This window comes from Manduca sexta, chromosome 15, assembly GCF_014839805.1.
Source record: "Manduca sexta isolate Smith_Timp_Sample1 chromosome 15, JHU_Msex_v1.0, whole genome shotgun sequence".
NCBI lineage: Eukaryota > Metazoa > Arthropoda > Insecta > Lepidoptera > Sphingidae > Manduca > Manduca sexta.
This window is the reverse complement of record NC_051129.1, coordinates 270380-287768: the sequence shown is the minus strand read 5'-3', so window position 1 is coordinate 287768 and position 17389 is coordinate 270380. Positions and strand designations below refer to the sequence as shown.

Below are 17389 nucleotides of genomic sequence, written 5' to 3'. Positions count from 1 at the left end.
TTTTCAGAGGAAACTGCATACTTAATGGTGCTGAAGGGATCGCAAATTATCGATTTAGCTACAGATGGTTCTGGAAGAGCTGGACAGTTGGCGTCTGTTGTTGGAATTCAAGGTATGTAAAAAATATCAAACGAAGATTTTGGACCTTTCTACTGTTACAAGAAACGTACAGTTTACACTCATTGGTGTTTTTACCAACAGGTGGAGTACAACTAGACTATGATAGACAGGGCCACACGCTCTTCTGGCTCCAATCCATCTCCGGAGACAGTGACGATGAAGAGAACTGCACAATTTACAGCATGAGTTATGGCGGAGGGAATAAAGTCGAGTTCTTCGGCCAAGACACCGGCATCGTCGGCGCTCCCTCGGCTATTGCCTTCGATTGGCTGGGAAGGAACTTGTACATGGCCAACAGAGTTGCTAGTAACATTGAGTTGGTGAGAATAGACGGCAAAAGTGAAATATAGGTCGATTGTAATGGCCAATGATGGAAGTAAAATGTCTGTTGCAAAACCTAAGGCCATAGCTCTGGATCCTACTGAAGGGTAAGTATCTTCATAGACCATTCATATGGCCAACAAAATTGAACACTACTTTCCAGGTTGGTTGAAGAGGAGAGTAGAACCTTCGCTGTGGCAATAATTGGTAATAATAAAAATGTTTCTTTTTGTTTATAGGAAATTATACTGGTCAGATGAAGGCGGTTACGGCGTGCCAGCTAAAATCGGCAAAGCCAATATGGACGGCACCAACCCCATCATTCTAGTGGACTCCATTGAGAGACCTGAAGCCATCACCGTGGACGTGGAGAGGAAGTTGGTGTACTTCAGCACTCAGTTCCCCGCTAGCATCAACAGTGTCAATACCGAGGGCAATGACAGGAAGACTATTCTCACGGAGTCCAACGCTATATCATTCCCAAAAGTCATTGCTGTCTTAGACTCAAGGTTATACGTCCTCGACCCAAGGCACGAGAAGATCATTAAAGCAGACCTTCCTAATGGCGATAACGTCAAAACTATCTTGGACAATGAGAGTGACTTGAAATCTCTTACGATATTCCAAAAGAGAAAGATGATTCATCATCCATGCTCGCAAAATAACGGTGGGTGCGAACAGATCTGTATACCTAGTGACGGTGGATCTAGAGTTTGTGCTTGTTCGATCGGGTACAGAAAGGAGAGTGAGGTCAATTGCATTCCATACAAAACCTTTGCAGTGGTGTCACAACTCGACCTAATCCGAGGGTACAGCATCGATTCTAGCGCCGAAGCAATGGTTCCAGTCACAGGCCAAGGACACCACATTCTTCACGTCGATGTCCACTTCGCTGAGAACTACATCTACTGGGTTGAGTTTAACAGAGGCCAATGGAATGGTATCTTTAGGATACGTCCAAATGGTACTGAACTTCAGCATATCGTCAAAGATGGTATCGGCAGTAATGGAATTAGAGGCCTGGCTGTTGACTGGGTAGCTGGTAATTTATATTTCACAAACGTCTTCCCTCACGAAAACTACGTAGAGATGTGCTGGCTAGATGGTTCTAACAGAAAGGTCCTTGTCAAAACAACCATGGATGCCCCAAGAGAGCTCGCTGTAAATCCTCTGAAGAGGTTGCTCTATTGGATAGATTATGGCCAATACCCTCGCATCGGAAAAGCATATCTCGACGGCAGCAACTGGCAGACTGTTGTCAGCTCCGGAATATCAAACCCCCGAGACTTGACCATCGACATGCTGACACATGATGTATACTGGGTAGATTCCAAACTCGACCAGATTCAGAAGATTTCTTACAACGGTGGCAATAGACAGCTAATCAGATCAAATTTGCCGAACCCCATGGGTATTGCAGTTCACACAGGCAGCGTTTACTGGGTTGATAGAAATTTGCAGACGATTTATAAGGCATCGAAGTTACCAGGAAATATGTCTATGCCAGAGAAAGTTAGAACGAACTTACCGAAACTACGTGATATCGTCATATTTGATGTAAATAACCAGCCAACCGACGAAAACAATCCGTGTAGGAAACTTGGTAATGGAGGCTGCGATCAACTCTGTTTCAGTTTTCCACCTGACTCCAATAAGGGAGTAACACACAGATGTGACTGCGCGACTGGTCAAGTGTCACAGACTAATCCAAAGAAATGTGATGTCGTTGATGAATACTTGGTATTCACGACTAGAACCGAGATTCGCGCCATCAACCTCGACCCTAAATCCACCGGTGTGCCCTTTAAACCTGTGGTCAACCTCACCAACGTCGTCGGAGTGGAATTCGATTACGCTGACAACAAAATCTTCTTTACTCAAATCAGACCTTGGGCTAGGATCGGTTGGATGCCAGCGAACAACCCAGATATAGCGACTATTCATAACATCATCAATAAGGGAATTAACCCTGAAGGTATTTCTTACGACTGGACTCAGAAGAAAGTTTACTGGACCGATAGTTCCAACAATTCAATCTACGCTATGAATTTGGACGGTTCCGAATTGGTTATGATTGCAAGAGTTGAAAGACCAAGAGCTATCGTTGTTGATCCTTGCAATGGAACCTTGTACTATACCGATTGGGGAAGATTCGGAACTTCAGGTAAAATTTACAGAACAACAATGGCTGGATCACTGAAAAAGGCTATCATTGACAAAGATCTATCACAACCTAGCGGGTTGACAATTGATTTCGATGAAAACATGCTTTACTGGACCGATGCTGTCAGAGAAAAGATCGAAAGATCTAACATGGATGGTAGCAACAGAGAAGTTTTGATAACAGCCACAATCTATCCCTTCGCTATCACAGTCTTCGGAAATTACATCTATTGGACCGATCTTCAGTTACGTGGAGTATATCGAGCAGAAAAACACACCGGCGCTAACATGGTTGAGATGGTCAAACGATTGGAAGACTCGCCCAGAGATATCCACATTTACAGCCCCAGTAGACAAAAATGCCAGTCAAACTTGTGTAAACTTAGCAATGGTGGTTGTGCCCAGAGTTGCCATCCGGCGCCCAACAACACGGTTGAATGTAGGTGCGATGAAAATACTAAACTTGTTAATGAGGGTCGTATGTGCGTCGCTAAGAACATCACTTGTGACTCTAGCAAATTCTTCTGCGGTAACGGTAAATGCATCAGTCGTATGTGGTCTTGTGATGGAGATGACGACTGCGGCGACAATTCTGATGAAGACAAAAACTACTGCGCGTACCACTCATGTTCCCCGAACGAGTTCCGCTGTAACAACGGTCGTTGTATATTCAAGTCTTGGAAGTGTGATCACGAGAACGACTGCAAAGATGGTTCTGATGAGGAAGGCTGTGTCTACCCACCTTGCGCTGAAGGAGAGTTCACTTGTCTCAACTCGCGCTGTATCCCCATGTCTCAAGTCTGCAATGGCTTCAATGATTGCAAAGACAACATCACTAGTGACGAAACTCATGAACGCTGCCCCAACAACACGACTTGTCCTACTAACCATCTCAAATGCGAGAAGACTAACATCTGTGTTGAACCTTACTGGCTTTGCGACGGAGATAACGACTGTGGCGACAACTCCGATGAAGACCCTCTACATTGCGCGCAAAGGACATGCCCACAGAACAGCTTCCGTTGCCCCAACCACCGATGTATCCCTGCAACTTGGTACTGCGACGGCGACGATGATTGTGGCGATGGAGCTGACGAACCTCCAGAATATTGTCGTTCTGAAGGACGAACGTGCTTTGGAGATCTGTTCACCTGCGACAATGGTAACTGCATTCCAAGGATTTACATATGCGACGGTGATAACGACTGCTTGGACAACAGCGACGAAGATGATAGACACCAGTGTAATGAACGCAAGTGCGATGCTGAGACAGAGTACACTTGTGAAGAGAACAAAGCGTGGGGAAGAGCTCAGTGCATACCAAAGAAATGGCTGTGTGATGGAGATCCCGACTGTATTGATGGCGCGGATGAGAATACCACCATACATCATTGTTCTACTCCTACTCCGTGCTCTGACGACCAATTCCAATGTAACAATGGAAGGTGTATCAACCAGGGTTGGGTGTGTGACCATGATAATGATTGCGGCGATGGTTCAGATGAAGGCAAGCACTGCAATACACAGTACAAGCAGTGTACCGATCAGGAGTTCAAGTGCCAAAACTTCAAATGTATCAGGTAAATATGTTTATTATATATTTTGTATAATTTATAACTAATAATTAGTCTTGATAGACCCAGCTTCAGATTGAATTTAAATACTACAGCGTTATAATAATACAATGTACAGATCACCATTATAAAAACCGAGATATTGATAAAAATATTTTATTTCACAGGAATCACTTTAGGTGCGACGGCGAGGACGACTGCGGTGACCACTCAGATGAAGTTGATTGCACGAAGCAGAACAAGACATGTCCCGCGGGCCAGTTCAAATGCAACAACGACCAGTGCATCGACAACAGCCTCGTCTGCAACAAAGTGTCCGACTGTAGCGACGACTCGGACGAACCCGCACACTGCAATATCGATGAATGTACTAAATTGGAGATTAACCAGTGTGGTCACAAATGTATTGACACGTTGACTGGATACTACTGCGACTGTAACCAAGGTTACAAACTCCTTCAAGATGGCAAAGCCTGCGCGGACATCAACGAGTGTGTAGAAACACCAGGAGTATGTTCACAATATTGTTCCAACACTCCTGGATCGTACTACTGTAAATGTAATGACCAGTATTATGAAAGAGAAGCTGATGAGCACACCTGCAAGAGAAAAGACAAGATACCTCCGTGGGTTATTTTCACGAACAAGTATTATGTGAGGAACATGTCGACTGATGCGTCGTTATACAATCTGGTTCATCAAGACCTCATGAATGTCGTCGCGATTGATTTTGATATTAAGGAGGAGCGAATGTACTTTGCAGATGTATCGGCCAAGACTATTTATAGATCGAACTACACAGATCCTAATCCTACCAAAGAAGTTGTGATCAGACATGATTCCCATGGTCTAGAAGGTATTGCTATCGACTGGATTGGCAGAAAACTTTACTGGCTAGACAGGCATTCGAAGAACTTAGATGTATCTGAACTTGATGGTACTAGGAGAAAAACTTTGAAAACTGGTATCGCTGACCCACGAGCTATCGTTGTACACCCTGGAACAGGATACCTGTACTTCACATCATGGCATCTGCAAGCCTATGTAGGAAAGATTGGTATGGATGGATCGAATTTCACGGCTATTCTGAACTGGGAAGACGACATAGCTTGGCCTAATGCTTTAACTATTGACTACTTCACTGACAGAATTTACTGGGCTGACGCTCACTTAGATTACATAGGATCAGCTGATTTAGAAGGTAGACACAGACATGTTGTATTGTCCGGAACTAAAGTACCACATGTTTTCGCTCTCAGTCTTTTCGATGATGAAATTTATTGGACTGATTGGAATTTGAAAGCCATCAGCAAAGCTAACAAACACTCTGGTGAGAACCTGATGATTTTGAGAAATACCACACACAGACCATACGATATCCACGTCGTCCATCCTTTGAGGCAACTGTCGTACCCCAACCCTTGTGGAGACAACAACGGTGGATGCTCTCACCTCTGCTTGATTGCGCCGCCACACGAGTCCAGTTACTTGAACATTGAGAGCTATGGGGAAGAAGGCGCCACTACATACAAATGCGCCTGTCCAAACCAGTTCTATTTGGCCAGGGATATGAAGACCTGTATTGCAAACTGTACCAACGGTCAGCACAGATGTAATGGTAGAGATGAGAAATGCATACCCTGGTTCTGGAAGTGCGATGGGGAGAAGGACTGTATGGATGGTTCCGACGAGCCTGACACTTGCCCGGTTCGTCACTGTAGGGCAGGGTCCTTCCAATGCAAGAATACCAACTGCACCCCCGCGGCTACCATTTGTGACGGCACCGACGACTGCGGTGATGGCAGTGATGAGGCTGAATGCGCTCATGAGTGTCCACTCCTCGAATTCAAATGCAAAGGCAGTGGCAGATGTATCCTGGACAGCTGGAAGTGTGACGGCGACACAGACTGCAAAGACAGTAGCGATGAAGACCCAGTCATGTGTCACAATAGACCTTGTAATCCCGACACCGAATTCTCCTGCAAGAACGGCCGTTGCATTCCAAAACTATGGATGTGCGACTTCGACAACGATTGTGGTGACGACTCCGACGAGCCGGCATACATGTGTCGCCAGAAGAACTGCACCACAGGCTGGAGGAGATGTCCTGGTCAGGCCAATTACAGATGCATTCCTAAGTGGCTGTTCTGCGACGGTAAAGATGACTGCAGAGATGGTTCCGACGAGCTTCCAGAGAACTGCCCGACTTGCAACAGCGACACCGACTTCACGTGCGAGAACAAGCGTTGCATACCGAAGCAATGGCTCTGCGACTTCACTGACGACTGTGGGGATGGAAGCGATGAGACTGAAGCTATCTGCCAGAACAAATACAGAGAATGCTCGGAATCAGAGTTCAAATGCGGCAGTGGAAAGTGTATATCATCGAGGTGGCGTTGCGACCACGAGGATGATTGCGGTGATAATACTGATGAGGCGGACTGTGGAGGCTTCCAGTGCAAGAATGGAACCTTCCAGTGCAAATCTGGTCACTGTATCGCTGCGTACTTTAGGTGTGATGGCGATAGAGACTGCAGGGATCTGTCTGACGAGATCGGATGCCCGCCTCGTTTCCCTGGTGGAAGATACTGTCCAGAGAGCAGGTAGGTTTTATTCCCATAATTTCATGATTTTTAAAATATAAAAAACAAACGAACTAAATATGATTGTTTTGACAGTGACTTGAACTTTTGCAAAGGAAACATAGGTATTACGTTTCCTTCATGTAAGGATGAGGAGCTGTAGATCTTCTGAAATGAGACCATTTCAAAATTAATCGCAAGATAACCAATTTAAATATTATGTTAATTTTAGATTCCAATGCGCAAACAACCTATGCGTGTCGCAATCGGACCTGTGCGACGGCACCGACGACTGCGGCGACGGCTCTGATGAAGCGCCTTCGATCTGCACCAACTTCAACTGCGACACGCTGCGGAGATTCCACTGCGACAACCATCGATGCGTGCCAAGGTTAATACTATTTTATTAAGACTGTAATTATTAGGTTTTATATCTTGTATGCTTTAACCACAACACCTTCATTGTGCTCTCTTGAGCCAGCGCAAGACACCTAGAGGAGTTAGGGTATTAGTTATTAGGATCGAGCTCGATTGGTTCCAGATACCAAGTGTGCGACGGCGTGGACAACTGCGGCGACGGCTCGGACGAGAACAACATGACGCTGTGCGCGGCGCGCGCCAAGCCGTGCGACCCGTACGCGCAGTTCCAGTGCGCCAACCGCCGCTGCGTCGACCGCGCGCAGCTCTGCGACCTCGCCGACGACTGCGGCGACGCCTCCGACGAGCGCGGCTGTCACCACACGCACAACTGCTACAACGTCGACAAGGGTGCGTACTTACTGCGAGTATTACCTATAAACAACATGACGCTGTACGCGGTGCGCCAAGCCGTGCGACCCGTACGCGCAGTTCCAGTGCGCCAACCGCCGCTGCGTCGACCGCGCGCAGCTCTGCGACCTCGCCGACGACTGCGGCGACGCCTCCGACGAGCGCGGCTGTCACCACACGCACAACTGCTACAACGTCGACAAGGGTGCGTACTTACTGCGAGTATTACCTATAAACAACATGACGCTGTACGCGGTGCGCCAAGCCGTGCGACCCGTACGCGCAGTTCCAGTGCGCCAACCGCCGCTGCGTCGACCGCGCGCAGCTCTGCGACCTCGCCGACGACTGCGGCGACGCCTCCGACGAGCGCGGCTGTCACCACACGCACAACTGCTACAACGTCGACAAGGGTGCGTACTTACTGCGAGTATTACCTATAAACAACATGACGCTGTACGCGGTGCGCCAAGCCGTGCGACCCGTACGCGCAGTTCCAGTGCGCCAACCGCCGCTGCGTCGACCGCGCGCAGCTCTGCGACCTCGCCGACGACTGCGGCGACGCCTCCGACGAGCGCGGCTGTCACCACACGCACAACTGCTACAACGTCGACAAGGGTGCGTACTTACTGCGAGTATTACCTATAAACAACATGACGCTGTACGCGGTGCGCCAAGCCGTGCGACCCGTACGCGCAGTTCCAGTGCGCCAACCGCCGCTGCGTCGACCGCGCGCAGCTCTGCGACCTCGCCGACGACTGCGGCGACGCCTCCGACGAGCGCGGCTGTCACCACACGCACAACTGCTACAACGTCGACAAGGGTGCGTACTACTGCCAGCTCCACAAGGGGCTCACTTCACACCGGCCGGGCTAGATTACATGTGTAATACTATAAACAACTACAATTGAAGGTCAATTCTGAGTTAATTTAAAACAAATTAATTTTCAATTAATGTAACTTTCATTAGAACAGAGCAAATGGATAAACTAACTTTATCATAAAGTTTAACTAACAATAATATCGCAGGCGGTTGCGAGCACTTCTGCACGAACTTCACCGCGAGCAGCGGCGGCGGGTACATCTGCTCCTGCTTCCAAGGCTGGATCATCTCGCCGGCAGACAAGAAGAAGTGCGTGGACGTGGACGAGTGCTCGGCGGGTACTCACTACTGCTCGCAGCTCTGCACCAACCTCAACGGGAGCTACAGCTGTAGCTGTCGCGACGGATTCAAGTGAGATACCTCAATAAAAATCAAAACTAACTAGCCGCTCTATTCAGCCGTGAATAATACTACTTTTTAATCAACTCCGAAAGATGGTGATTCTGTATTTATTATAATATAAAACTAATGCGCATGTTGTTTTCCATACATGCTATATACTCCACAGAACCCTGTACCCTTAAACCTTATTAATATTTCAGAATATTTTTTGGTAAAATATCTTTTTTTAATTATTTCCAGATTGGCAGACAATCTATCTGGAGTATGCAAAGCTGTTGATAACGATGTAGTACTGATGTTCGCTAACGGTCCTGAGATTAGAGCATTCGTGCAAGAAAAGAACGACCAATTTGACGTCATCACATCGGAGAAGAGGATCGAAGCCATCGATTACGACCCCAAAAAGGAGATGGTCTTCTGGGCTGACAGCTACGATAAGACGATCAAGAGGTCATACATGGTGAATGCCCTCAATGGGGAAGTGAAGACTGGTTTCGCTCAAGACTTGAACATGAAAGGAAACGCAAAACCAACTGCTTTGGCCGTGGACTACATTGGAGACAATCTTTACTGGACTGAAGTCGACCGAACTGGCTCCAAACCGAGAGGTCGTGTCATGGTCGCGCGAACTGACGGCAGATACAGGCGCGCTTTGGTCTCTGCTGGCATCGAGAGCCCAACGTCACTAGTCCTGGATCCCCAAATGGGCAGAATGTTCTGGGCGGATGCGGGATCTGCGCCTAAGATTGAAATATCCTGGATGGATGGTTCAAAACGTCGTCCAGTAGTTACCGAGAACATTCGTCATCCAACTGGCCTGGCGATCGACCATACCATGGACCACTCCATCTATTGGGCTGATACCAAGTTGAATACCATAGAGATGATGAGGCACGATGGCTCTAACCGCAAGGTGATCATCAAGGGAGACCTTCTGAGGCATCCACTATCTTTGGACGTGTTCGAATCATCTTTATACTGGGTGACCAGGGATACGGGAGAGCTAGTCAGACAGGATAAGTTCGGAAGGGGAGTGGCGTTCGTCATATCTAAGGATTTGGTCAACCCATCGGCTGTGAAAGGTAACGTATTGCTAAATTGGTTGTTTCCACTTCGTAGGTTTTCAATCAGATTTATTTATTTATTTATTTATTTTGAGAGTTTACAACAGAGAGAACACACATTACATTATTTCACATATAGCAGTATAACGGTAGAAGATAACTGTGTTTCTCTACTTACAGTAAACTACAGCATGCATCATAACTTACATGGTATTATTAATTTTGAATTTAAAAGATTATTATTATTATTGTTTTTTCAAATTAATATTATTTCTTAAATTAATATTAATTTGCATGGTTATTTTTGAAGTGATCCAGCAATAGACTGTTGAATGTAGGCATGGTATTGCTAAAGATATCTATGTCTTCCGAAACAGTTGCTATGTCATTATATTTAGTGATGAGTCTGACTAGTGGCGAATGTTTTCCTAAGTTGGTTCGATAGCGAGGAGGTTTGAGTATTGGGCAAGGGTAACGGGGAATTCTGCGGGGGACGTTAATATTTATCTTATTAAGCAGGTCGGGGCAGTTGATGTGGCTATTGAGGAGCTTATAAAGGAATTTTAGGTCTGCGATAGTACGACGAGTTTCTAAAGTGACTAACCCGAAGTGTTCAAGTCTTTTGTGTATGATCTGACTGACCTTGCGATGTTTTTTTGAAAAGATAGGCGTTGAACGAGTCTTTTTTGTACTCTCTCTATTCTGGTAGTATAGATTTGGTAAGTCGGGTTCCAAACGGCGCTGCAATATTCAAGCCTGCTCCGTACAAAACTGTTAAACAATATCATGATGGTATTTGGGTATTTAAATTCCTTTGAACATCGCAGTATAAAACCTAGCGAATGATATGCAGCCGCCACTATCGCATTATAATGGTCTGTGAAACGTAATTCACTGTCTAGTTGAATACCCAAGTCTCGAATGGTGGTTATTTCAGTGAGGCAATTTCCCTGAATGTTGTAGGTGCTTTGAATTATTTTCCGCTTTCGGGTAAATTTAATATGGTGGCATTTATCACAATTTAAAACCATTTGGTTTTCTGTACACCATTGGCTCAGGTTATCTATATCTTTTGTAAAAGTTGAGTATCTGATTCAGTACGTATCGTGCGTATGAACTTTAAGTCATCAGCAAACAAATAAGGCTTGGAATATTTAAATATACTAGATATATCATTTATAAATACGTTAAACAATAGGGGTCCCAGTATTGAGCCTTGTGGTACACCAGATGTAGCTAGAAAGGGTTCGGATTCATCTCCATTTACTACAACTGCAGCTGATCTATTGTCCAAATATGAATGACACCAGTTTAATGTAGCGTCAGGTAAACCCAACAACTGTAATTTGTACAATAATAATCGGTGATTGACCTTGTCAAAGGCCTTTGAGAAGTCGGTATATATTGCGTCTACTTGCAATCCCTCATCAACCGCAGTTGTTAGATCAGAGATGTAAGTTACTAGATTAGTGGTTGTTGATTTTTTTGTGACAAACCCGTGTTTGTTCTTAGAAAAAATATTTATGAAATCATGGTATAGTATCGCGTACACCAGTGATTCAAAGGCCTTTGACATAGTTGAAAGAATCGATATTGGACGATAGTTAGAAACTATTTCCCGTTTACCACTTTTAAAAATTGGCACAATTCTAGCTTTTTTCCAGATGTCCGGAAATACTCCCGAACTGAGTGATGTATTGTAGATTAAAGTTAGGGGTAGAGATATGGAATCGGCGCAGCGTTTAAGAAAGTGAGGTGGTATGTCGTCAGGGCCAGTACCTTTCGTGATGTCTAGCTGTGAAAGTCTCTTGTGCACAGACTCCCGAGATATTAATAAGTTATTACCGTCCAAAGTACCAACAGTAAAATCAGTAGCCTTACGGAGGTAGTTATCGCTATCAGAAGATTCATATACTGAAGAAAACTGTTTAGCAAATAGATCGGAGATTTCCTTACTATTAAAAGCTTCCTCATCATCAAGGGTCATCATAGATGGATAGGTAGTGTCATTTTTCCTGAGGTTCTTTATATGCGTCCAGAAGTACTTCGGGTGTCTTTTTATTGCTTGCTCAATTCTGTCTATATAATCTTTATAGCATGACCGTATAAGCTTGTCACAGTCTTTTCTTGCATAGTTTAAATCAATAATATCTAACGGATTTTTGTATTTCTTTATCTTGGTATGTAGCTTATGTTTATGTCTTAATAATTTGATCAATTTAAATGAGTACCAAGGGGGGTATTTGTTCCGATAGTGAATAGTTTGGGGGACGTGCTTCATAATAATGTTTCTAACTATTGTGTAAAATTTATCAACCATTGCATTGACGTCGATACACCCATTGAACTCGTTAGTCCAGTTAATATGATCCAGAGACTCCGAAATAACATTGTAGTCAGCCTTATAGTAATTATATTTTTTTGTTGCTTTAGCTTTAAGTTTACTCGTAATTTCTAGCTTAAGTGTAATTTCAATTGGTGGGTGATAGTTATCAACTTCTCTTATAGGATGTAAGCTTCTGTTAACCCTTATTTGGTCGAGATTGGACAAGACTAAGTCCAAAATTTTATCGTTACTATTTTTATGTGGTTAAATTGATGTAAGTTGTTAAATGCCATGAAGTCGGCTAAAGATCGATAACGTGGCTATTGCCACTGCTTGATGTTATTGTAAAACCATGTGTACCACTTGGTGCCCACGTGATACCACTCAAGTTAAAGTCCCCAACTATAAATGTATAATTGCTATCGTTGTGACCAACTTTATTACAGTTTTCTAGGTAATGTTCAAGAGTTTCTTTTCGTACTGGTGGAGGTAAATAGACGGCACCTAGTTTAAGTGTCTTGCACTTACTGTTTGAAGAAGTTTCAATAATAACCCATAAATCTTCGCAATCACTTTTCCAATCGAACATACAGCGTGATTTTAGTTTATTAGTTACTGCCACCAAGACCCCACCGCCTATCTTTTTGTGATTATTTAATGAGGAAGTTTCGCGGTCCCTCCTGTATACAGTATAACTGGTACCATCGAAAATTTCAGAGTCATATATATCGCCACACAGCCAAGTTTCGGTTAAGACATAAATATCATATTCTCTGTTGTGTAATTGTTGACGCAAGTCTGCTAGATTACTACGAAGACCTCTAGTATTTTGATAATAACATTTTAGACTGTTGAATTTTATAATAATAATGCAATATGACATACAATAAATTATATAAAAAGAAAAGAAAAAAAAAGAGAAAACAAAACTAATACAGAAGACAAGATTAGGTTAAGGTTTTTAGCTTATCAATATTATTAATAAGTATAGCCTCAGATAGTTCATCTTTTTTCATAAATATTCTTCCGTTGCGAACCCATGTAAATTTATACCCCAACTCTTTTGATCGGATGCGAGCTGCAGCATGTATGGCTTTGTTCTCCATGGAGAGGTGTTCGACGACATAAATAGGTACTGGATTATCGGCTCCTATACCTAGATGGCTCGAACTCAATTTGTCCTTGGGGTTTGTTTTATTAAACTTTATTGAAGCAGCAAGGAAGGAATCACGAGTTCGTGGGCTATTGAACTTTATAAGTATAGACCTCGGTCTATTACTCTTTGTGTCTCTTTTTGCTACTCTAGTGCAGTGTAGTATTTCTGAGTCTTTAACATCGCAGTGTATGACTCTGCTGAGTTGCAGTACTGTGTTTACTAAGTTCTCGGATCTATGTTCCGGTACACACTGCAATTCAATATTATTGGAGCGAGCGTGTTGCTCCATTAGGTTCATGCGCCTTGAAATATCTGAGATAGACGTTTTTAACATATTGTTTTCTTTCTCTATTTCAAGAATTTTAGTAGTCTTCTCCTTTATATCGGTTTTCATTTCTTCGTACATATCGTTAAAGAAAGAGAGGGATTGCTGAAAACTAGTGACAATATCGTTAATTTTACTAAGCTGTTCTGACACTGAATTTTTCATTGATTCCTGGAATGCCTGAGCTATCTCCTTTCTAATCATTTCTCTAAGAGTATTAATCGTTAGATCGGTCAGTGCTACGTCGCTTTTTTCTTCAGGTGACCTATTGTGTTGGTATCGTTTATTACGTAAAGTAACATTAGCATTCCCAGTTGAATTTAAGTTTTCCAAATCGGGGGGACTGCTTGAGTTACTCAGCCGCACTGGTGTGTTCGTATTGTCGACTTTTGGTTGTTTGATTAGGCACGCAGGGCATCTCCAGCTTCTCTTATTATCAAAAGGCATTGTCCTGAACCTTTTATCCGGTATATTGGCACAGATAGTATCGTACCAAAGATGGCAAGTTAAGCATTGCAATCCATCTTTAATTTTAAAAGAATTTTTGCATCCCGCGCAATTCTGCATATTTGTTTAATAAATGATGTTAAAATAATAAATAATAATGGTATAAGTGAAGGTATTAAGTATTTTGCGATGTCAACTGCGAAGACGAATTGTACAATGTTCTTAATACTTTGCGTGAATGGATGGATAATTTCGATGCCCGGAGAGATTCACAATGATTAATAATTAATTTCAAAATGAAGGGACTTGAACTTGCACGTTCGACTAGAATACACAGTGTTCCTAAATCTTGATGGTATCTCTGCATGAATTTCTGAAAGCCCGCCCTAAAGGCTCACCGCCTCGGCCCGCAGTGTACCACCCGCTGCGCTACAACACGTCGGCGGGCGCGGCGTGCGCGCGCAGCCCGTGCTCGCACCTGTGCCTCGTGGTGCCGGGCGGCCGGCGCTGCGCCTGCCCCGACCAGCAGCAGCCGCCCAAGCGCATCACCATGGAGCTCGCCTGCGACGCCGGTACTTCACTTTCATTCATTGTTTGTTCATTTGACATTTGTTTATGTTTTTGTGACGTAATATTATAAAAGTTTAGCATTGTTGACTGAATGAATCGTCCTGGTGTAGCCGTGGAGCACGAGCGGCCGCTGCCGACGCCGTGCCCGTGCGAGAACGGCGGGCGCTGCGTGGTGTCGGCGGCGGGCGCGGTGGAGTGCGAGTGCCGCGCGCCGCAGTCGCCGCCGGTGTGCGCGGGCGCGGCGGCGGCGGCGGCGCGGGCGGCGCCGGGCGCGGCGGTGTGGCTGCCGGTGCTGCTGGTGCTGCTGCTGGGCGTGGCGGCCGCCGCGGCCTGGTTCGTCGTCAGGAAGCGGCCATTGTGAGTATACTACTACACCACTGTTACCTATCGGTTACTTGCTGGAAATACGGTTATTAAATTAATTAAAAAACACCGATTACACCTTTATCCGCAGAGAGGTAGACAGAGGTGCAATTAGAGTTGTCCATTTTTCGCCAAGTTTCCTCATGGCACGATGTGATATGGAGGAAACTATCGCCTCATCGAACAGAAAATAGACCCCAGGCTGATATTGAGCAAAAGAACCCAATATCACTTTGCCCGACCCAGACTTCGAAAATCAAGACCTCCTATGAATTCACACACAATATAACAATAATAACTTCTTTTTACAGTGGCAAAGGCGGTCTTAGCAGCTTAGCGTCATCACAAAGTGTGTCATTCAGACAAGGGTCGAATGTAGAGTTCGGCGGAGTGACCACCCCGGGGGGTGAACCCGCGTACACGTTAGAAGAGACTGCGCCGAGGAAAGGACGCGACTTCAGCAACCCCATGTATGAAGCGGTCACGCGGGCGGTGGCGGCGGGAGAACCCGAGCCGCCTATACGTGAGTATATTTTAAGACGTCCAAGCATAAAAAAAAACAATGAAATATAAATTCGACTTTTTTTGGAATTATTAAGTTTTGTGTGTTAAAGTAATAATAACAAACACTAGGTTGGAGTTTATTTTTGTTTTTGTGTGTACTAGTAATAATATGGGTAAATCGTTTTTATTTAATCGACGAAATGTTATACATCAATGAATGAAGATCAACGGTAATATAATATCTGGATGTTTTGTTACAGCGGGTATTTACGAGGTCCCAGACGAGTTGAAAGAGAAAGTAGTATCGGCTGTGATCTCCCCGTCGTCGACGGAGACGCGGGGCGCGGGCGCGGGCGCGGGCGCGGGCGGCGGCGCGGCGGGGGCGGGCGCCCGGCGCGCGCTCGACCCCGCCGCCGACACCGGCCGCGACACCGCCAGCCTCGTGCGCGAGGACAAGCACTGCTAGCACGCGCCGCGCCGGCGCGCGGCTGTCGCGACACTCGCGCCACTCCGCACCGCGCGGTACTAGCCGCTGCTGCTGCCGTGGGGCGAGCCGCGTTACACACGACAATCGACCATACGGCTGATGAGGTCATCAGTTGTGGCGGATAGTATTCCGTTATTTTTTATACAATTTCACAACTTATAACGCGACTCGCCTCACTGTAAGTTTAACTTTACTGTAAGATCTAAACTTGACGTGAATTGTTAATGATTTCGACTGGAACATAAAATATAAAAATGGCGGCAAACACGTACTTTTGGCGTCACTTCACGTCAAATCGAATCTGTACTCTGAAAGTTCCAGTCTCTGAGCTATGATAAGACTCCAAAACGTTAAAATAAATGAAACGTGTTAACGCCTCATGTTTTACTTGGATAGTTTATGTTTATTTGTGCGCATATCGATAGTTATTGTCTATGGACATGTTGATCTATGGTTTCTCGTCTCGACGTCTATCCGTCCTTTCTAGTTGTAGGCACTAATTTATTTCCACACATCCTGTTACTAAGCTACTTCTTCTATACTCTTAAATCCCCGCTAGTTCTGACGGTACTTATAAGTCAGTATTTTTGTTTTCTATGTGTTTTGAAGTGTCTTCGTTTGTCGTAACCTAAATGAATCATATCATAGCGTGATATATATGTTATATAACAGATTTATCTAAATTGTACATTCCGTGAAGACTGAGCTTTGCTCTTAGGACTCCGACGGTCTCGTGTCCAACTGATACATTCCTAATGTATAAACGCTCGTTAATTAGTGATAAATTGTTTTAGTACATAATATATAGGAATTGTTCGCGGCGCGCGGTGGCTACAAGCCGATTCGGATTTTGTTCTTAAATAAGATTTTAAATTGATTTTGACAATAAGCAATATCATTATTATAGAATAATTTATTTATTTCGATTTTAAGAATATGTAAAAATAATGCTACGTTGTGTTTTGTAATTGTCTATTAAATGATTAAAGATGAATTAAAAGATATATTTTGTGGTAACGATGACGATTTGCCATAACCTGTGAGATATTTCTGTTGTTTATTTTATTGTAATTTCTCCGACAATATTGTTGTATAAAATCGTCTGTAAATATGTGCGTAAGTACAGTTTTGTGATGTACATTTAATAGTTCGCACTATACGTATGTTGTATGTATTCATTATAAATATGTATTATAATATTATAAACTATGATAACATCACACTTTACGAACACATGAATTGATGAAAATGTAAAAAAATATATAGATCTGTCAATATAATGAATATATTATGGATAAGGAGATGAAATATTTTTATATCGGGATTATTTTAGTTGCTAGACTGTCGTTTGACATTAGTTGAAAATATTGTGTAAAAATAAATTAATAATGAAAAAA

The 17389-nt window shown here is 44.0% G+C and overlaps 1 protein-coding gene across 1 annotated transcript in view; it reads left to right on the top strand.

The window, feature by feature from the left end:
* Positions 1-17389, top strand: part of LOC115446433 (low-density lipoprotein receptor-related protein 2) — a 214189-nt gene extending 196800 nt beyond the window's left edge. Inside the window, 13 exon segments of the mRNA XM_037438826.1 lie at positions 8-112; positions 202-455; positions 457-548; positions 681-4184; positions 4346-6781; positions 6993-7151; positions 7302-7528; positions 8555-8759; positions 8991-9832; positions 14482-14640; positions 14749-14995; positions 15313-15524; positions 15766-17389. Of these exon segments, the coding sequence (XP_037294723.1) occupies positions 8-112; positions 202-455; positions 457-548; positions 681-4184; positions 4346-6781; positions 6993-7151; positions 7302-7528; positions 8555-8759; positions 8991-9832; positions 14482-14640; positions 14749-14995; positions 15313-15524; positions 15766-15971 (8648 nt within the window). The 3' untranslated portion in view covers positions 15972-17389.